Genomic DNA, 23,418 nt, shown 5'->3' on the forward strand with positions numbered 1-23,418 from the left:
ACCGTTCACACCCATGCTGGTCACAAACGCATCAAGATGACAAAGAAACAGCGAGTTTCTGAGCAAGCGCCTTAGTGCTTATGCTTATTATTAAACAACATAAATATTAGGATACTTTAATTTTGATTTGGTGCAGTGGTTATGAGGGTCTACGTGAAGATAAGATACCATGTTAGTGATGTGGGTTTAAGTTTGGCCTGCAATGGGGTTTTTTTTAATCCTACCTCCACCCTAATTTCCTACTACTCTCTATCCAAATTAAGCAAAAGGGTTATATAGTATTTTACTAATTAAGGAAAAAAATATTATGTGAGGTACGAACACAAATGAAGCTCAGGATAATTCGGGAAACATAACATGTATTGTAAAAATATCACTCATTATTTTAATATAGTACTGTGAAGACACAATGTTGCTTTCTTTTTTAATCAAATTCAGCATTCATATATAGTACAAAATAGTATTTCGTAAATTTATAATAATATACATTATGTATTATGTAACCATAAAATGCTGAGAAAATGCATAATAATAATATTTATTTATTTTAGTAAAAAAAAATTCAGCATTTTTGAGACCCTGAGAGTTTTTTTTTTTTTGGATAGTTTTCTTGAGATTCACCTGTCGTATAAAACTAGGCAAGAGGCTCCACAAAAAAATAAAAAAAGAGAAGAAAAATAAGTAATTAAACTCTGCAATCCCAACAGTAAATCATAGCAGTTTTGAGATTTGAGACCCGTGTTATAAAGATGCTCTTAGCACAAAGTCTGAAAAGCCTAAAACTTTCACAGCAGCTGAAATAAATAGGAGCCATTTGGGTTGGCTGGGTTGAACAGTGCAGGAGGTGGAGGTAATGTGAGTATCAGTATGTATCATTTCTCTTCAGGCTGGTCTGACAGCCCTGATTTGCCTCCGCCATGCATGAGGAGCAGCCTATGCAATGCAAACAGACATCTGAGAGGTTCTTGACTGATCTCCTCCACACAAGTGCCTCAGATAGAAGCAAACAGAGCAAGGGCTGATGGGAGATAAATAAGGAGCTGAGTTTGTAGCAAAGCCCTCTTCAGAACCTTGAGAGAATTCGCCCATCTTATGCATTTGGGCTTGAGATATTGAGACTGCCCGGAAAGCCCAGAAAAAAACAATGCTTTTCTCTTGTTGTATATTTAGTCATGTTTTAAATGCATTCTGGCCTGATGCAGGAATTTATGTAAAAACGGAGCCGCATGAAACTTCGGTGTGACAGACCGTAAAGCTTCATTTAATTTTCAATTCAGCTAAACATTTTTTAAGGTCATTCCTACTATCAGCACATTTTTATGTCCGATCATACTGCATTTGTATTAATACATAAATATGAGGAAATAAAACTAGAAATTAAACTGGCAATTCACAAATTAATTAATTAATTAATATAAATTCATGACGTTAATTAATTTATAATGAATTAATTTACCTGATCTAATTAGAATGTTTCAAACAAAACACTTTTTATTGAAAATATTGTTTTAATTGTCAATGCATCTTTCCAATATTGCTTTCCAACCTGTTAGTCTTTCGTAAAATCCCTTTAATAAAAAAGTCTGATGCTTAATGACATCAATATCAGGAAGTGAAAAATTTTTTGGTGGGAAACCTATTAAATAATATATTAAAAATGTATCTTATTATATAAAATGTGTAGAACAATACAGAAAAAAATACTTCAAGCTCAAGTAAGCTAACTGGCTAACTTTGCCTCTTTATTTCCATCCTCTTAGGTTCCATTCACTATTAAGTTACTAACAACATTTCTGCTTTTTAAATTGACCAGAGCATTTTGAAACTCTGGAATATTGTTTTACATATATACTTAATTAAATTACAACACATGCATGTTCAATTTATTTAAAAGCCTGAGACATCAAAAGGTACTGCATAACAGGAAAGACCCATTAAACTATATTGTGCATCGAATAAAGCTAAAAGGCTACATAAAGACTCATTAAGTATGAACAGTGTAGTTGATCTTTTAAGCAGATACAAACAGCGTTAAACGCTTCATGCAGCCAGCATATGCATGCCTTACGATGCATTATAAATGTCTAATTTAGAGTCACTCAATTCTGTTTGACTATTTCTTTAGTCATAATTTTCCATTTTACCACAAGAACATCATAGCCCCAAACATACCTGGTCTCTAGAGGAACGTTGCTGTTGAGAAGCCAGTTCTCCTGGGCACTGCCTGAGTCCTGGGCACTTGTAGGACCTTCATTGGGAGCTGAGCTTTCGGTGGGCGCTGGGCTCGGGTTACTCCGCTGGGTGTAGTTGCTGCGACTCAGAGAGCCAATGGAGGAGGCGTGATGCTGACTAGAGGGGTGGGAGAGGGACAGGGGCAGCGGTGGCGTCCGCAATCGAGAGTGGTTCTGGAACGAGCCCTCTGAAATGAGAGAAAGAGCCTTATCAGCAACTAAATAAATACAATTACTGCAGTGTTCATTAGCATGTGCTGTACAGACATTTGTATCTAACGTATTTCTGATACTGCACAAGTAAACAAGTCAATTTTCATTATCCAACATTTTATTGGAAATGGTATAGTTAATTGCTAAGGCAGCAGTTCCAAAATTGTCTTCTAGGGGCGCACAAGAAAATGTTGGTAATGGCAGAATACAGCAGGGAATTTCTGCTAGCAGCTGCTCAAGCAACATAGCACAAATCTATCCCCAATATCACTTTCAGAACCGGTCTTTTGTAAAAAAAAAAACAAAACAAAAAACACAGCCTGTTGCTTAATGATAGCATCCTCCAGGAAGTGACATCAATTTGTTAGGAAACAGCAGCACAAATATCAATACGTATTCTGTGATGTTTAGTGGTATGAATTGGCTCATCTTGCTATGAAACATCCCATCCTGTTATATAAAATATCATAAATCAGTATAATAATATGTGGACCACAAAACCAGTCTTAAGTAGCACAGGTATATTTGTAGCAATAGCCAAAAATAAATTGTATGGGTCAAAATTATAGATTTTTCTTTTATGCCAACAATAATTAGGATATTAAGTTCCATGAAGATATTTTGTACATTTCCTACTGTAAATATATCAAAATGTCATTTTTGATTAGTAATATACATTGCTAAGAACTTCATTTGGACAACTTTAAAGGCTAATTTCTCAATATTTCGATTTTTTTTTGCACCCTCAGATTCCAGATTTTCAAATAGTTGTATCTCGGCCAAATATTGTCAGATCCTAACAAACCATACAACAATGGAAAGCTTATTTATTCAGCTTCCAGATGATAAACAAAAAAAAAATGACACTTAAGACTGGTTTTGTGGTCCAGGGTCATATATAAAAATGTCAAATAGTATAATAATAACTTTAAACTGACACCTCATGTAAGCTACCTTTGGCTCTTTATTTCCATCCTTTTAGATTCTATTTTTTAACTAATTATCAAGTTATAATTAACAAAAATTTATGAGCTCAAGATTGACTAGAGCATATTTTTTTGATAGTCTGGTATACTGTTTTACATAAATACTTCATTAAATTACACTAATAAAAGTCTGTATAAATACAGTCTAATGTACTGTATTAATATGTCTGACACATCTTCTGGCATTTGTTGCCAAAAAGCCCCGTCCATATTTAGAATTGGCTAAAAAAGTAATCTACATAGTGTGAATTAGATATTGAGGCAAGGGACATGTAACACAGACAGCAATTTGCAGTTCTTTTTTTTGTATATAATTCTAAGCAATACCATTAATGGTAATGCTAATGGTATAGCTAATTGCTTTGGACAAACGCATCTGATAAATGCATAAATGAACACGGTAAACGCTGTACAATGACAAAATGTGGAAATTATGTGGGTAATGTGGAAATTAGTTGTTACAGTAGATAATTGTGATTATGTCTCTGGTATTAGAATTAAAGAGAGAAGGTTACTTAGGGAACAAGTATAACTAGACCATTGTTAAAGAAAAGTAAAAAATAAGACGTTGTCTTAAAAAGAGACACCTAGCGTACTACTATTCTGTGTCACATCCAAATAGTGCTTCGGCTTCTACTAACAGCTGGAATCTCACAAACACTCATCAGGCAAAATACGCTGTTGACAATCTGTCATTATCAAGTAGACTGAATTACCCTCATCAACCTGTTTGAAATTCACGCCATGATCAACTGCAGTTTGTGCGGATGGATCCGACAAGACAGCTTCAGATTCCGACAAAGCGTCTGTCTCCTAAAGCCACTTTGCGTTATGGGAGATGGGGGCTATCAGACACGAGATTGTGAGCATCAGATTGTGGCAATCCAGACGCAGATAAAGACCCTTGTGTCCTTGTGCACTCCAAAGCCATTCATTTCCATATCTGCTAAACCATTCATCAATCAATAAACTAGCGCCTCATTGCGCTAAGAACCTTTACTTAACAAGAACAAAGCAGTTTCATTTTACACCTGTCAACAACACTCAACGGCCTCTTTACTGAGCGCTTAGGCTGTTGCTAAAGTTGAGGCTAATGCCCTAAAGATGTTTTATTTACATTTATAAACAACTTTACCTTCAGTCACTAAAGCTAACATGCTAAAGATGTTTTCTTTACATTTATGAGCAACTTTCATTAGCTAAGAAGATATCGCTTATGCGTTCAAGATGTTTTGAGATTTCTGAACAACTTTAATTCATGAAAGCTAATGTGCTAAAGATGTTTATGAGCAACTTTTGTTAAAGGTACAGCTAATGTGCTAAAGATGTTTATGAGCAACTTTTGTTAAAGGTACAGCTAATGTGCTAACAACAACTACATTAACAACTTTAATTTGTTAAAGTAAGTGGTAAATGTTCTATTTACATTTTTGACCAACTTTAATTCATTAAAACTATAGCTAATGCACTAAATAGGTTTTATTTACATTCAAAAACAAGTTTATCTCAGTTTATTTAAATGCCTACCTAAATGTAGACAGTACAAAGTCCAAAACACACTTCTGAGGACATAAGTCCACAAACTAGGTTTGTGAAAAATGCTAAAGAATCATAAATTATATGTATACTACTATATGCAACAGCCTTTTAGTAGGCTACCTGACAGATATTAAACAAATAAATAGTCCACGCATACTGTTACTGCAAAAATCATAGTCTTCACAAGAAAAACAAACAAGGATTATGCATAATAATGAGGACATCCTTCACAGCAGAATATCTGAAGTCCGACAGTAATTGTCTTTTGTTAAAAAAGCAGAGTGTTGATGTAGCTGCAAAGCTTTTAAGGAAATGAAGATGGAGACGGAACTTCTTAGAAACTGTCAGCACAATCTGGAGAAGTTGTATCTGTAAATTCATTACTGCCACCACAGATATAAAACAGAAAATATTACATAAACTAGTCAGTCATTAGGTTTTGGACAACTAGTCGAACATCCTGAACTGGAAAATATGTGAATAGTTCAGGATGTTCGACTAGTTGTCCAAAACCTATTTTCCTTACACCTTGTATATGTATATACACAAACCAATCCCTGATAGCACACGTACATCTCCGAGACGTCTATTTGATGTCTGCATTTGCATCTGCAAGACGTATTTTTTAGGGTGTTTGCTCATCTGCAATACGTCTATAGGACGTTTCCTTTTAGATGTCTTTAAGATGTTTATGATTTAGAATGTATGTAAAACTGACATCTGAAAGACGTCTGCCAGACGTTTGTAGACAGCAGATGCTTTCCAGATCAAGAGATCTTTAACAGACATCTTGCAGACGTAAGAGTGCTATCTGGGATAGGTTTTGCAGATACAAAATGCTTTTATGGTTGCTTGACTAGACTGACCTTCATAACCACTAACTTTTCTAACTTCTATAGCAGAAACACGGACAACAATGCATGGCATTGAGCTTCAAGTAATAATCATTCCTTTCTTTTGAATACTGCAAAAAGTTGCGTGCTTCGAAGGTCTTACCGCAGTTTCACACACCAAGCGACACAGTATGTTCTCCGTTGGAGGCATGTCACCGGGATGAAAGAATGCTAGTTCTCACATCTCTCATATGACTAAATGAGTGCTTTGCACCATGTGGTGAGTGCACATTTCTACTGAAGATCATTATGGGATGCGTCACTGACAGGGACCCCGTTACTTTTTTTATTCCCTTTCATTTTGGGCACAGGGCCGGATCATTTGTCAGAGCCAGTGACAGATGGGCCCGTACCAAGCCGCATTCCCACAATCCTACGCTACCAATTACTCAGAGCTCTGTTGCGTCTCTGAGCCAAGCTGATGATGGCCCTGATGAAACCGGATCAAAACAGACGGAGAGCTGGAAGAGAGGTAAATCATTTCCCCTGCACTACAAAGGTACGCAACATGCGGGCGTATTACTACTATGAAAGTGATGACATTCAAAGAAGGTTAATGTCAACAGGACTTGATTAATTGGCTTGTTTGACCGTCTGAATTTGTATTTTTTTAATGCTCTTATTTTTTCTCTGCTATTGCCATTTAAAATACAGTATGCAATGAGTCATTCACAGGTTGATTTCCTAATGAATATAAAAACTGTGGCTCTTAAGAATGTAGCATTGAACTCAAAATGAAAATTTTGCCAGGGAAAACAAATTATAGAAGTACAGCCCCTCAGGTAACAACAACAACAACAGCATACAAACCCCATTATACATGTTATGAAAGCTACAAATAGTAATATACTTACAACAAGGTTAGGCGATGCATCACCCCATTTCTAAACACTTCACTAAACATCTTAACTCTTGTGTGGTGTTTTCGGAACAAATTTGTCTTAACGCAGGATTTTTATTCCCTAAACAGCAGCCAGTAAACAGAAGTGCTGATGCAGCGTTGAAGGGTTGGAGCTTTATTTCCATTGAAAAGCACAGAAGGTAAGGCTCATTCGAGTCCTTGAGACAATGAACATAATAAGAGGAGAAGCAATGATTCAGCAGGAACAATTCAGCGCAGTCCAGAAGGACCTGTAAGAGTGGAAGGTCTTTGATCGATCTAGTTTGCACAATTCCGTTCGCCAGCAAAGAAGTTTGTTGAGCCATTAAAGAACAGACAAAACAGGAAAAGTTCTTAGGTGTCCAATAGTCTCCAAAAAAGAAGCAAAGTATTGTTTTACTCATCATATTTTACAATTTTTTACACACTTCTGAGAACAAAATTTTACAGAAAATGAAGTCTGTCTTAAGACTTTTTAATATTCTTTTATTCTTTATTCTGTATGGCTATAATGCAAATCACAAAAAAACCAAAACATAATGGTGTTATTTTATTTAAGCAAAAGGTTTAATTTTCCTTAAAAAATATATATATTTTATCTTTTAGAAAAATATCTTTTAGAAAAAAAAAACAAATCTGGACATGTTTTTTTGTGAGATTCACCCTCTCGAGATTAAGAATATAATAGGCACCTAATTATTCTAGATGACACTTTGCTGGTTGTAAAATTGCTTTATGATTACAAGACAGCAAATGAATAAAATAGCAATTACAAAGGGAGACAAGCAGTTCTCTGTGGAAATCTCATGGCATATTTATGTAGATTAGCAGCATGTTTTATATGGGGGAGGGATGTACTCAAAAGAGGTGCAAGAACTTTACTAAAACGTGTTAAAAAGCTAATTTGATCTGTGAGGATGTTCTTGATGAGTTTGACTCCGTTTAGCAACTGATCACAGTCCAAAAATATTTCAGAAGCTCAAGTTCAATTTCTCTCAAGCTCAATATTTTACAGGCGTCAAAAGCCCATTAAAGTTGTCTGAAGTCAATCTCCAAGGAAAATTGGGTTGCTCCAGTCAGCAGTGTTAGTTAACCAATGAGTGACACAAAAACATCAAACCCTGGAGCAGAATTGATTTGTTTATGAATAATTGATAAGAAAAGGGTAATACAAACGTATCTTTACAGTTTCATAATTACAAAATAAAACCTCTTTATCTATGTAGCACAATGGATACATAAAATTTGTGACAAGAAAGTGAAAGACTATTAAATTAATATATTAAAATGAACTGAATGGTGACAGACAGATGGACAGAATGATAGCTAGAACAGAGGATAGATAGATAGATAGATAGATAGACAGACAGACAGACAGACAGACAGACAGACAGACAGACAGACAGACAGACAGACAGACAGACAGACAGACAGACAGACGTTTTCATGAGATTCACCTATTCGATTTGGAAAGTGCAGATAACTTGTAGAAAGTTTACAGGCTGTGCAAAGTCTATTTTCATTTATAGTAACAAAATCTGAATCTCAATCTTGACAGTCACACCTGAGAGTGAGAACTCGTATGACGTGCCTCAGACATCCGATCAAATATGCAATGTGTGAGACGGGCTGCAGAATTAATCAAAATCCCTCCGCAAGACAGACGTCCACCGCTGAAACTCCAGCAGCTAAAAATAGGAAGAGTGACCATAGATTGCTGAACATTCGTCTATCCTGCTAGCTTTGTTTTCTGATCGTGAATGTCTGGATATAGATGGTGAATACAGCTTTCTGTACAGTGCAAATAGCCGACAGCCACCCTGAGTGTTAATGGAAGGTTGTGTGTCTGTGGTTTTCACACAATTCCCTCCATTCAATCATCAGTTAAGGTGTTGTTCCTAACCATTAGGAAAGACAGATACATGCGGCAATACAAGATGTCTTCACGGGTTTCATATGAAGGCTAGCAGATATAGCTGACGGCGCTCAGAATCAGTCATGCTCTCAAACTCATCAAGTGTGAGTAACTGACGGCCTCGTTGACACCTTCACAGATATACTGAAGGAATAAATACACACACAAAAAAAAATATCTCGCTGCATTCGAGAGCCTGTTGATTCGAAAATCATGCAGAATCAAAATCAAATGTCCTGTTTTTCATTAAAATGTGTGCAATTTTTGTGTCCCCTTGGGTCCTGAAGACATATTTGACGTTGAAGCGTGCAGATGGCTCTGTCTGGCACTTTGTTATCACCATGGTAACCTCACAATGGATTATCTAAATAAAGCGATGATTCATGAGCATACAGTGTACATTTACAAAAGGTGACAATGCATTAGGAAAACAGCTGGCTGGTTGCAATTAGAAATATGGACAGTGGTCGCATCCTGGTGCCTAGCTGAACGCAATATATAAATAACTCAAATGTTCTCATTAAAAATTAATCGCAGGTGAAACTCGCGGGAATGGCTAGTAGGAAAAAGCTAGTCATTTGTTCCCTCTGCAGCTACGCCATGTGTTGCTTATTAAATCTCTCTTTCCTTGTCTGCTGTGATCTCTCGGAGTCTCTCCGGTGGATATATGTTCCGATGTGACCCCGTAAACCTCATTCGCTTCCCTCACGCCAGCAACGGGAGGGGATGATTAAATAAGTTCTGATGAAACCCAACTGATCTAAATGCGGAGCTGCAGAGTGACCCTGCCGCTTAATTTCCACCCGTTCATTCCTGTCTGGTCAACTGCAAAGGCATGTTGTGCAAGCCCTTAAAGAGGGGATCCATACACCATTAGTGGCCCACTGTGGCCCGAACCCCATGCTGCTCAGCGTAAAAGGATGCTAAGACAAGGGGGGCTCTGTGGTGAAGAACAGGAGCTCAGCAGGGAGCCTGTGGCCCAATAGCCATCTCTCCAGGAACAGGACCCTGAGAGAAAGCCAGGGGCCATGGAGCAACACATGCTCAATAAAAAGACCTCAAGCTTCAACAAGTCTGTGCCATCAAGCTAACGGGACCTAGCGGGCGTAGAGATCTTTCACTCTTTCTTTTCTACGTTTTCCAACTTGCTTAATCTCAGGCTCTTTAAATACAAAAGACATCTGGTTTGTGAACTATAGTTGAGGGAATTTCTGAAACAAAGATAGATGAATGGAAAAATTCAATACAGTGCTTTTGGTCTACAGAGCCCTTTGGTCGATAGAACGCTACAGATGATTTTGTTGATAATTTAGAATCACTCTGGGAAAAGTGAAATTGCCTCAGTCTGATAACTCCATCTCTGGTTGATAGCTGTAAGTAAAGATGAATTTTAGGAAGTGCAAAAATTTCCCGACGGTGAAATTTGTGCATATAACTCCACCACTGTTGCCAGATTCTGATTTATGTTGTGCTTAAACACTCGGGGCTCGATATTTCAAATGCTAACCACCTCTGTATTCTTGATTCGATACTTCAGCTCTCCGCACATGTCAGGTTTAGCCTTCCCATGTTCTCATATGTAATTCTTCCTCAATTGCCGGAAAAGCGTACCATATTCCTCTGAAAACATGCTCTGTGTTTGAATCCACAGCCCGAAACCCTGAGCTAAGCCTTTTCAGCTTTAGCCTCAGCACTGGATCACATTTCTGGACCTACAGAATAACCCGTGTTTCTGAAGACACACAAAATCATATCGACACCGGCAACATGAATCTGGGCCTTTAAACTCCCTTATCATTTTACACGAGAAGCTTACCCCGTCCATGCCCTTTCTCTCTCCAGAATTTGACAAATCTGTAACGCTGAGCTGAGTCGGGCTGCAGAATAGGGCCCTGTCACAACACAGTTAAAAATGCTTTAATATGCTCCCTTAATTTCCAGACAAGGTGAAGAAATGGGGACGGGAGGTATTAACGCTTGTCACTGTCATCCCTAAAAACATCAAAATATTGCAGGCTCAAACCCACATGACACACATCTTTCAAGACATCTGCTTGTGTTTACGTGAGGGCAGGGTGAAAAAAATGGGTCAGAAATTGTTAAATATTTGGCACTAACTGCACTAATTAATCCACAGTGTGCTTTGGACAGCAATTTATGCCACTCAGTGTGAATGTGTAGGCACCTCTTCATTAAAAACCAAGGACTGTAACAAAGGACGTGACCACCTATCCAAGAGTCTGTCATTACTGCATCGCTCTTATTAAGCCTTGAGCTATCTGGCATATCCGTATTAGTAATATGCTAATACTTGGTAAATGAAAGCAGCTGGCTGTTTATTCTCAGGTTAAAAAAAAAGCAGGGAAAATGGTTAAAATAGACTCATTAGGTGGTTTAAGTGAATAAGCAGCAGCGCTTCTCTTTTCTTATTATAATTGTGTCCTTGTTCTGTTTTAAGGCTCAGCAAATACAGTTGCCAAACAATCAGAAATGACAATGAGGGTGTTCTTCAAAAGAGCAGGCTAATTTCCATAATTTACCACTTGTTTACCTACAATCACAATGGCTACTTTGACATAGCCAGTGTTTGGATTGACAAGCGTATTTACTAGCAGGTGACTCTCAAATTGGCATTTATATGCAAAAAGACAAGGGAACTGAATTCAGTATTAATATTTTCTGGTGGTTTTCAAAACCTGAGAGAAGATGACAGCTATAAAATTAGAAACAGAGCAAAGAATAAGTTGGGTGACAACTAAATGTCAATATCAACCAAACTGGAGTCACTCCGAATTAACTGAACAGTGTGAACAGAACCATATTTAGCAGTCAAAACTCTACAGACAACCACATTGTGCTGCTGTATGAACATAGCCATCAAGAGTTTTGTCTTTTAATGCCAAAATGACTGGCAGTGCAGGAGCCACCTGACTTCTGATGAAAAGTTACTGACTCGTAAAATGCGAAGTAAAGAAAGCAGGATCAAACTTCGCACCAACCTCATGCAACACAGCATAGCCTCTGGCAGGAATCCCACTACTTTACTACCGGGGATGCTAAGCTTAATTCCAGCACATAAACTTCCTTTTTCACGGCACTGTGGTATGCTACTTTGTCTCAGTCAAATAGAGCCTTATGGTGCCTTGCATAGCTCGGAGGCAAGAGACCGATTCCTTTGGTGAGTGTGCTACCCCTCACTGGCAGCCCGAGGGTAACCTATATACCAATGCAAATCACAGCCATTTGTCGGAAAGATAAATCCCATTTTAGCATCGGGGGTGCTACCGCTAGGTGACCGGGACGGTAACAGAATGCTCCGTGGAGAAGGGAAAGTTCTTGCCACGGGAGGGTAATTCATTGCTTTACGGAGGGCCGTGTGGAAGCAGGCAGGCACAATTCTCTTGAGCTTGATGTAATTCCAGCCTTGGGTGGTTAACTTGTAAAGGCTGATCAATTATTTACAGCATTTTTTTGTTCTACTCTGTAAAGAAGCCTTAAGGGAAAAGCCGAGAGCTGCTAGCGATGACAGGCTTCATATCGACTGCTCAGCATCGGCATGCTCTCCTCCAATTATCAAAGTGATGTGACGCTTTCTTATCTGAAAAGCATGTTAACAAATCTCATTTCTAATTTGGTTAGCTGATGGCGTACAAACATCTTGCAGCACAGACATCAGTTCAGGACAATAAGCTCATAATCACTATCAGAGTTGCCAACTAGAATATCTACATTTTGTCATATATTAGCTTTACTGTTAGCAGTGGTGCTTTGTATTGTCCTTCAACAAGTAACAGGAAGCTAAAAGTAGTCCAACTTTTTTAAAAAACATCAATGCCTAGCAAACAACTTCATCATATTTGAACTTACTGGACGACAGTAACAGCACAATGCAATCATCTCATCAATCCATGCGCTTTTCATCAGTAGCTCATTAGTAAGGACATTGTAACTTGTAAAATTGATTCATTGTGGTTAAAGTTCCTGCTGTGCTGGTCACTTGTCCCACAGCAGGGCATGCCATTAAGCTTTTTATCATTTACAGGCGTTCAATTGATTTTATCTTTCATTAAAACTTCTTGACCTTTCTAACACTACACAAAGTTAATGAAGGCAACTCTACAACGATCTGAAATGGTCGCAATCAAATTACTGCAAGAAATACAGCCCTGTGGACAACAAACTCAATCTTGCATGGCTAAGGTATCAAAACTGCAATTCAGGTCATCCAAACAGTGACATATATCGTGAACCACTTCATAAGTCACGGCACAGGGTGAAATTAGCCATAACAACTGCAGCGAGGCTTAAGGCATTTCCACACTGAGCACGAAAAAGCGAAACGAATTTCAAACGCGATGACGCACTGGAATAAAACAATAGCTTCTTATGGATGCTTCCACACAGACCATGAACATTCGTGCAACATTTTTGTCCAGTCCGGCGAATCTTTTGAGTTTCGCAAAGCGAAAACAAAGGCGGTCCAATAAGATTTGAGCATTACATCACATGACCAGAGCAACTGCTGTTACCCAAAATGTCGATGCGGTGGCGTTAAAAGCTCAGAAGACTGTATTGAGCATGAGCGTAAAAACACCGAAGTAGAGGACTTATTCTGCAAGAGAGAAGAGTGAATGCCGAGTTCTTGTTATTGTTGGTATTTAAGAACAGACTATTCTCACATGTTCTTTATACAGAATAACATACATTTTTTACTGAATTATGTGATCTGAAGAGAACCCACACGAGATACATACACTACATGAAGAAAAAAAACATTGTTGGTCAGCGCCACCTAGCGTGCAGGCATGAATTAGCAGAAGGCGAACATTCGTTTTGCGCTCGGTGTGAAAGCAACATTCGCGGGCGAATCGCCTTGCCTTTTCGCATCGCGCTCAGTGTGGAAAGGCCTTTAGCCTGCCAGTAAAAGGCCTTTAGCCTGCCAAAGTCTACATTCAAACAGAGGGTGCACACAACGTGAAATACAAAGCCTGGGATTCCAGAATGCCAAGAACAATTGGAAGAATAAAAGTTGAAATTAAATATATGTGATCTTCCCAAGATAAAAAAAATGTGCTGTAAATTTGGTATAGATTATTTTTGTTCATGATGAAAATTCAATGCATTAATTATGGAAAATAATCAGTAAAATAATACTTTAATAATAATAAAAATCAAGTTTTTTTTATCCAATTCTAGTATTTAGTTTACAAAAATGAATAATCAAATGTAAAATAAAACAGCATATAGTCTTCACTGTAAGAATTCAATTTTCTTTGTTTCTTATTAAAGCCACAAATGTCCTTCCCTTAAGAGCAGTGTGTGATTTTGAATTTGTCTTTTGTTATTTGATTAATATCAAGCACACCGTCACAGCAGGAATATTAGCCCACTGTCACTTTAAAGATCCAATTTACCGTTGTTTTTGCGTGTATTTCACTGTTTAGGCGCACAGCTTGACCTAAAGTTGACTTTCTGTTTGTTCCGTTCCATCTCTGTGCACATAACGTTACACAGAAATCCTCCTGAGGAAGCACAAGTTCTCTTTAGCACTTTTAAAAACATGAATAAATCTAATACACTTCAATAAATCAAACCCGTCCCATTTTGCAAAAGTCACGTTACATGATTTACTGATTTGCACATGAAATTGGGCTTTTATGGAGGAACGAAAGTGCAAGGGGGTGGAATGGGGCGCAATAATTGTTTTAACTCAATTAATGTATTTTCATAATTGTTGGAGGCCTAAATCGAAATCGAAACTGTTTTTTGATTAATTGCACAGCCCTAGACTAAATTTCAGATTTCTTGGTACACTGCATCATTTTGTAAACCATAATTTAATCAACTTTTCAGAGCAAATATCTATAACCCCTACACTCTAAACAATGCTGGGTTAAATACAGCCCAGTGATGGGTAAATATTGGACAGAACACATGCTGGGTTGTTTTCGACCAACAGTTGGGTTAAATGTTTAACCCTGCCTTCTGGGCAGTAACCCAATCGCTGGGATTGTCCATATTTTACCCAGAGCTCGGTTGTATTTAACCCAGCATTTTTTAGAGTGCACTTATTGATTATTGTGTATCTGATAGCATGCCATGCTTAAATGGATAGTACACCCAAAACTGAAAATTCTGTCATCATTTACTCATGTTGATCCAAAAATCTACGGGTTTCTTTCTATATGAGTTTCTAAGAATACATTTTAAAGAATGTTGGTAACCAAAAAGTTGACGGTAGCCATTGACTTCTATAGTATGGAAAAAAAAATACTATGGCAAGTCTATGGCTACCGTCAACTATTCTTCCAATATCCTCTTTTCTGTTCAGCAGACAAAATAAATTCATACAGGTTTGGAATGACAGGATGAGTAAAACAGAATTTGAATTTTTGGGTGAACTATCCCTTGAATTCATTTCAGTAACACTTTAGTAAAAGGAACAATTCTCACTATTATCTAGTTGCTTATTAGTATGCCTATCAATAACATTTTGGATGTTTATTAGTACTTATAAAACCAATATTTTGCATTCTACATCCCTAATTCTACCCAATATCTAAACTTAACAACCACTACTAACTAATAATAAGCAGCAAATTAAGACTTTATTGAGGCAAAAGTCACATTTAATGGTTTGTTAATAGCGAGAATTGGACCTTAAAATAAAGTGTGACCTAAATTTATTTTAGAATGAATGGTAAAATGAATCCAGGTAAATTAGTCACCCTATTTAACAAAATCATTATAAATGATTAACAGAACACAATATCTTTAGCAGCTCTAAACTGGAGTTCAACAGATTGCAATAAATCTTCAGCATCTCTGACACACCTCACTTCCTGAACCCCAGCCAGAGAAGCTTCTCTTCTCAGCAGGCCTTAGTTAAAAAAGATCCTGCTGACATCTGACCGCTACCCAAAATATCCAGGAAAAAATGAATGTTCGGCCTGTGGCTACCTCCACAGGCTCCACAGCAGGTCCAGCAGGGGATGTCGAGACCCCTCTAGCAGGCAGCGATATTGAGAGGGACTCACCGTTAAGAGTTGCAGTGGCTGGAGCACCGACGTTCCCTGAGCCAGTTTTAACTAAGAATGAATTGGGGCCAAACTCATCTTCTGACTCAGAGTCCCGGCCGGCCTGAGCCCCACTGTTACCTAGCAACCTTCCCTGGCTCTGATAGGCTGCATGGGAAGGGGGAGGGTAAGGGGAGTCGACAGGGGAAGAGGAGGTAGATGAGCAATGAAGAGGAGGACCTGTAGACCACAGACACAAACAACACATGGGGGAGAACTTAAAAACACTTCCAGATAACACCATATAACCCAAATTAATAAATGAACAGCAGAAACATGCAGAGAATAGATAAATGCCATGAGTGCACAGATAAAAGCTGTCTGTCTTGATTCATTTGTCTTTGCTCTTTAGATCTGTCCAGCTGACAGAGAGATTGACACATCTTTTTTGCTTTGTGACTCCAAAAAGGAGTCACAAACATTACATTTTCCAAAGACAGATCGACAGACTAACTTTAACAAAAGAACAAATGGAAAATTCAGAAAGGATCACTGGTGATAAACAGTGATTGAAACTATTAAATCAACAGTGAATAAATCAATCATTGAGTGAATCTCACAAAAAAAGTGACCCCAAAACCACAAGAAAAAAAAAAAGAATAAAAAGATAAATTCATTTTGCATTAAGAAATCAAAGCTTATTTTAAGACAGCTAAGATTTTTTGAAGTTGTCAGTTCACTTTAATTCATTATATTTAAATAATTTAAATCTGCAAACATTCAAGGCAGCATTATAAATATTTCCATGAAGAAAAAATGTATTACTTTTTTTGTAAAGTTATCCAGACGTAAAAAAAACATTAAGATTTTTATTTTTTTTTAACAAACCAAAGCAATTGTTGTTGTTGTTTTCTTTGTTCGTGTTTAACACCATACCAGCTTCTGTGGCTATTTTCATGGCGAGAAAATTTTTAAAATCTATTTTCACTACAAACTCTAAAACTGTTGTTGTTTTCTTGTCTATTCATTATTTGTAACACGCACAATGTATTGTAAATAATAAAAAAATCTGAGAAAAAGCACCAAAAATCATATATATTAATACTTCCATATGTAAATAGTACTTTGTTTTTAAATATTACAAATTTGCATTACGGTAGAATGAAATTTTGGGGGTAAAATGAGCATGACCTAGTTATTGAAAAGTTTTGCGAGATTGACCCAAATTACATAAAATCAAATTTACACAAGTTACACAAGTAATGATATTAAAGTACTTTGAAGTAGTACAACTTTCACAGCACATGAGAATGAAACAGCCTGGCCTGCTGGGAAAAATATATAGCTATATATACGCACACACACACACACACACACACACACGCCACTTGATTTGTTCCCACTAAAATTGTGCTAATCTTTTCTTTTTGAGCAAACCCTTGTGAGATATGAGACCGCATAAGAACGAGAACAATAGCAGCATTTTTACATACAATTCTGTGGCAAGATATAAATATCCACGAGCGAACATTTCTAGTACAAAAGTACTCACAAAAGTTCACAAAGTTTGCCCAGTTGTAGGACTTAAATGGGGTTTATACTGAGAACAATGTGTCTTAGCTCCTTATATATGACAATGTAAGAAAAGACTGACAAGCTGACAGGGAGTATCATTCAAAGTTAAAGAAAAATGTTGCCTTATATTTCTGGTACAAACACATGTAATTACTGCAAGGATGAGGTACAGCTGACTGAGTGAAAGAGAATTAAGAAACAATTAGTGAAATTACCATACAATTCATTAAAATGCCAATCAAGCCTCCCGACTGTTAAATCTTAAAGATGGAAGCCTTGTGTTCCAAACTCATCATTCATCACTTCAATTTGACAAGTCTTAAAAGACATTATATAATAGTCCATCTAAAACGAGCAACAAACTTTAGATAACATGCTAAACAAAAGCAAAGCTAAGTCAAATTAAAAATTGTATTTGCCTCATTGTAAAAGAGGCCTCAACACTGTTCAACGTTCAACACAAAAACATACAGTGTTAGTTATTCCTAAGTAGTACTGTTCATTTCTATGAAGAAAGTCTTTATGAACAATTTAAACAGAAATTCTTTGTGCTTGTGTTTCATGAACGAGGTCAAATGATTGTTTGATCAACTTCAGGGTATGAACTGATAGTAAGAGGGTCTTTAACTATATTAAATGTTTAGATACTGTATATTGCGTTCTAAAAGAATACTTCATTGATTTCATTGTGAATCATGAAAGTGTCTGAAGTGGAAATCTGTGAATCAGCCAGCGTTCAATCTCTGATCTCTTGCCGGGAACACGCCGCATAACAATGGAGGCTATTAAAAGAGTTGTAGAACTAGTTCGGTACGACTGAGGAGGGAATAAATATTTGTTTTTTTTTAAACTTGCCTAAAGGCCAAGTTTGTATAACTATTAGTGTCTTTAACCAAAAATTGTGGGGTGTTTCTCTTTGATTTTCTGTGTTGGCTGCACTCTTCCAGGCTTGTTTCACTCATTACTCTAATGAGCCTAAATTCCTTTTAATTAAATCTGAATTAAATGCACAGATTTATTTGTAATCTGGGACAATTAATCTGATGCAAAAGCCAGAAAAATAACCTTCCTAATCATGGGTCAAATCATTTTCCCTGAACTGCTTGCAAAAAATGTTTGCGTTACTAAAAATATTAATTTAAATCTCAAAACACTGATGAATAGAAAATTTTTTTTTTTCACTTTTTAACCAACAGTGAGTTTAATTTCTCATTAATCTGTTCTTCTCTGACAGAAGACTACTTATTAAAGTCCTTTAAAAGTGTTGAAAGTCACAGAGGAGCATGAGCAAGTTTTGCATTCCTTTGCACACGGAGGGGTGCATTTGTCTTGCAGGCTATGGCGGCCTGTTTTTAATTAATTCTACCTTGCGTAATTTATTTTAATTTCTCTGACTTCCAGAAGCGCTATGAAAGAGAGGAATGGGTATTCTGAAGGTGAAGCAATCATTTGTTTTGGGGCCACTAGTGGCACACACAGAACTTTAGAAACATTCACACATTTTTCCTCCAAACAATCTCTCCCACACTCTTACCGGCACTCACACACATTATCAACACATCTCTCCTCAGTTTGGACAGGGCCCATTTCTATTCTAACATGACAGTGCCTCTGTGTATAAGGCACGGTACAAAAAGACATGATTGATTCAGTCAGTGTGGAAGAACTTGACTGGTCTGCAGAAAGCAAAGTCCTGATCCCAGCTGAACACCTCTGGTGTGACTTTAAATGCAGACCTTGATCCAAAACCTCCAAATCCAATACCTATATGTAATTACATCTGTAATTAATTTCTGTAATTGCATTTATATTTATAATTAATGACACTGTTGACTCATCACTTCCCACTACCCATACCACCAAACGTGTCCCTAACCTTACCCACATCCACCTCAATAGCAGAAAAAGTGTTTTGCAATACAATATGAACACAATAAGTACATTGTACTTATTTTTTTATGCAAGTACATAGTAGTTAAGGCCACCTAATATAAAGTGAGACCGAATTTACCTCTGCATAACTTGGACAGAAGAAAGACTTTTAACACCTAATAATGGGTTTAATTCTTTAGTCGCTTTATACGTCATAGTACCACAGCAGTTCTCTCATACAGATTTCTGTAGCCTTATATCCTCGAGTTTCCATCTGACAAAAGACGTGAGTTGAGTCAGAGTTCTCTTTCAGTCCGTTTGCTCTTATTTCAGTTCCTGACAGACTTTCCCCTGTGGCCTGCCCTTCAAGCCCAGCCGATGACTGCAGTGCTCCTGGGGCACGAGCGCAGCGGGCCACCCACGCTAACACAGGCCCTAATCTACTCAGGAGTCACCTAATTAAACGAGCAGGCGAACTACCGGCGGGCCCCGATTCGCAGGTAGACTGAGATTTTTCTGTCGCCACAGCAACCCATTGTATCTTCCCATCTCCCAGGAGACCCGGCTGAACACAGAGCCAATTGCGAGGGCAATTGGTACAAACAGCAGGGGCAGCTTTCTGTTCTACTTGGCCTCAATGCTTGAATTACACCGCCCTGGCCTCTGGGCCATCTTCAGACGTCCTTTGCACTTCGAAATGAACATCAAAAGCCCGCCAAGTAAAGATGCTTTAGTCAGTGAGGTTTTCAAATAGGACGTCGCACCACTTAATAGGCTCTAGCTAAGAGCTTTGTAAATTATGTCATTATAATCAATAAGACTGCATTATGGGTAGTCAGTTCATACCATTACGCAGCCTCTTCCACCAAATTAAATAGATGAAGTCGGATGTCGCATGCATTATCCAACGCATACATTATTTTAGCAACAATAACAACATGGCGTGAATCAAACAGGAAGATTACACTAGCATCTATAAGAGTCTGCTGGAGATACTGGATTTCACTTGTAAGAGCAGTTTGATGGCGAACAAAAATAATTGCAGTGCGGATGAAGGGGCATCGATTTCACAACAGCACAGCTGCTGATGGTGAAAAGGCGGCTGAAATGGCAGGAAATGAGTTACTACCACAGTTCTCACATCCATAAAATGGTTGAAGTATACGAGACCATAGGGTAGTATGGTTTTATGACAGTGCTGTGCTTAGTGGGCAAAAAGACCTAAAGAGCATGTTGAAGCATCAAATTATTAAGCACGGCTTTATGCAGAGAAACTCACAACGTGCTTTCTGTGCTCCAAAGGTGTGTACAATTTAATAAGAAGAAAACATTTAAGTAGAAATCATTTTGGAGATGTACCATGGTATTATCTTTGGACTCCACTGTGATTTTGTCAAGCATGAGGTGTTCCCGAATGAAACATTTTTGTTCTCTCTTAACCCTTTCCATTAACATCCCTTAAAATCAGAGGGAAATTGAATGCTCTAGCCCTAAGCAACATGCTAATTCAAAGATTTTAATCATTTTATCAGACAAAAGAATCTCTTTGTGCTGATAAATTTCACTATGCCATCTCTATAAAAAATAACGTGTTAGTATACTCGGCACTTTTCATGGAACATTTCAAATCAATATGGCCACTGATCTCTGTGCTGTAAAAGTTAGCCTAGCGTTAGAATTCAAGAGTCAACAATTTGATTACATTTTGTTTTATCCAAAACAGATGAACACGATTCTGACAATGTTTTATGTTGTTTATTGCCTCACAGCAATTTGTAAATCAAATGTCCAATGAGTGGCGCTGTACCATGTTTGAAAATACCACCTACCACCTATAGTGATAGTATTAACAACGTAAGATAAAAATGCAATTGCTGAAGCATCCATATAATTTTAACTGGTCTTCGAGCTCTTTTTTTTATTTTTTTTGAGTGTTGTGACTTTTTTGTGTTTCATGGTACTAATAGCTGCTCCATATCACAAGCGCAATGCTGTACCAGGTGAGCTACCGAGCAAGTTTACCATGTTAGAAAAGTCACAAATATGAAGCTGGATATGTGATGCTACTATCAAAATTTCTTAGTTTAGAAATCATACACTGTGGTAAAAGTGTTCTGAGGCCATAATATAGTATTTGGCAAGGAACTGCAAAAAAGTCTTTATTAATCTGCCCCTGTAATCATAATTTGTGATTAAGAAAAATTATTATTTTTTTTACTTCCACGATATTGTTCATTTCAGCTAAAGACTGCAACTATATATATATATATATATATATATATATATATATATATATATATATATATATATATATATATATATATATATATATATATATATATATATATATTCTTTTTTTTAGGCATTTTTTTGTTTGGGGGGCTTTTTTTTTTTAAAGCATGTGTTGGTTTTATGTTGGAGCCTATATTAGTTTTGTGTATTTAGTGCACTTCAAATTCGATGGACAAAAACTGTGGTTCTTTCACATACTCTTACCTTTAACACTTCTGAAAAGATAATAGCACCACTGTAGCATGGTACTGTCACATTACCTTTTTGCAAGGGTCCTTCGTGAATTTGCTCTCACACTAACAAACTGAGAAGTATTACTATTTATGCGACATGCAAATAATGTGATAATTTGTCATATCTCATTGTGTGAAAAACAAAGTAATCCTTACAAAAAGCATGCTACTATGATTGCCTTTTTCATTCATGTTTCATGGTATTTATATGGCACTACATGTACTACTGTGGTATATGTTTAAACCCCATGGGGCTACCGTGATACCACTGTTTGGTACCTTTTAGATACCTTTTACTGAAGTTTGCATTCACCATTGTCTGCATAAAATAACACCCTAAGACAATCCAATTTCTTTGAGAGTCTATATCTAGAAATGCAGAGGTGTTCTTTTGTCTTCAGCTGAGGCATGTCTTCATGTTCACTATAACCATTATGGCTACCAAGAGGAAGCCGAGGGCTGAAAAGATTTTGCAGCTGACAGGAGAATTAAAGAGCAATAAGTTAGCCCAACTTCTCTGGCTCTTGCCTTCCAGATAACAAGATCTCTGAATGTCTAAAACACAAGTACTAAAATAAAGAGAACCATCCTGTGACTTACACATCACACACTCTTTCAATTTGCTTTAGGTAAAAAAAAAAAAAGGCTTAAAAGTGTAAACTGAATGAGACAAGGTGATCAAAAAGTGTGTATTAGTGTAAAGCTTTCAAAAGAAAATACTGTGATGTTGCCATGGTCAGGTTTCTGTCACTTTATGAATTTCCATGGCTTTTCACAGTCTTTCAGATCATCTGTAGTAATTCAGTAAAAATTAAAAATCATTCAAATTCACACAGACTTACCAATGAAACATTCAGACCAATTTGTGAATCCATTCGATAATTCTACTAAAAAGTCAGCTCAAACTCCCAGATCACACATAATTGAGTCTTACAAGTTTTTAGAGACACGAGTGATATTTAGCTGATGATACTGATTCAATATCAATACATTCAGTTTAAGGATTTTATAAATGTAAAAATTACCTGATATTGCTATATTTGTGACTGTAGGAACCCTGTATGGTATTGGAAGGTCATTTTAACCAACAGAAACTTTAAAGCATACTTTCACATTCATTATACTACTACATGATACTGATATGATATATGATAAAAAATATTAATATACCATATTATTTGTAATTTGTACCAAGGTACTTGAAATAAAATCATGGTATTGCCATGGTACACATCCAAATAAATGAACAACCCCCCCCCCCCCCACACACACACACTTTGGTATTTGTGTGTTGGTAATACCATGTTCGGTTTCTATTACTGGAACTGAGAGATCTGAGAGATCATATAAACAAGCCCAGTGATCTAAACTTCTCACAGCAGTGTCGAGCACATCACAGTATTACTCACTGAAGTGAGAAACCTTTGCGTCATTCTGTGTAATGGGAGGAAATAGATACCTGACGGTTTCATATCCGCCATGCTATGATACAATGAAAACCTGCAGTTTCAAAAGTAATTGACCTCAATGTCCACAATTTTGTCAAGTAGGACATGTTCCTGGATAAACATCTTTTGTTGATATTATTTTCAAATTACAGGCGACAAAGCACTTCAAAATTCCCGGCAGTCACAGAGATAATCAGAGATCATCAGTGGCCAAAACTCCCATCAACACCCCAGGTGTGGATTTCTCCTCAAAAGGCCAAGCTATGCAAGTGCTAAAATCACCAGAGCTCTCACATCTGGTTCTGATAAGAGTAAAAGTTGCGTT

General features: G+C 37.2%; 1 protein-coding gene across 2 annotated transcripts in view; it reads right to left on the reverse strand.

Annotated features, from left to right (window-relative positions):
- LOC306851400 (teneurin-4) overlaps nucleotides 1-23,418 on the reverse strand; it is a gene marked incomplete at its 5' end in the record, with an annotated part of 157,629 nt that overhangs the window by 110,299 nt on the left and 23,912 nt on the right. The window contains 2 exons of one of the 2 annotated variants that reach the window (XM_079387594.1): nucleotides 2,173-2,419; nucleotides 15,695-15,913. In XM_079387594.1, coding sequence (XP_079243720.1) covers nucleotides 2,173-2,419; nucleotides 15,695-15,913 — 466 coding nt within the window. The remainder of the gene's footprint in view (nucleotides 1-2,172; nucleotides 2,420-15,694; nucleotides 15,914-23,418) is intronic. The other variant, XM_079387595.1, reaches the window with a different exon arrangement.

This window comes from Barbus barbus, assembly GCF_936440315.1.
Source record: "Barbus barbus genome assembly, chromosome: 31".
Classification (NCBI taxonomy): Eukaryota; Metazoa; Chordata; class Actinopteri; order Cypriniformes; family Cyprinidae; genus Barbus; species Barbus barbus.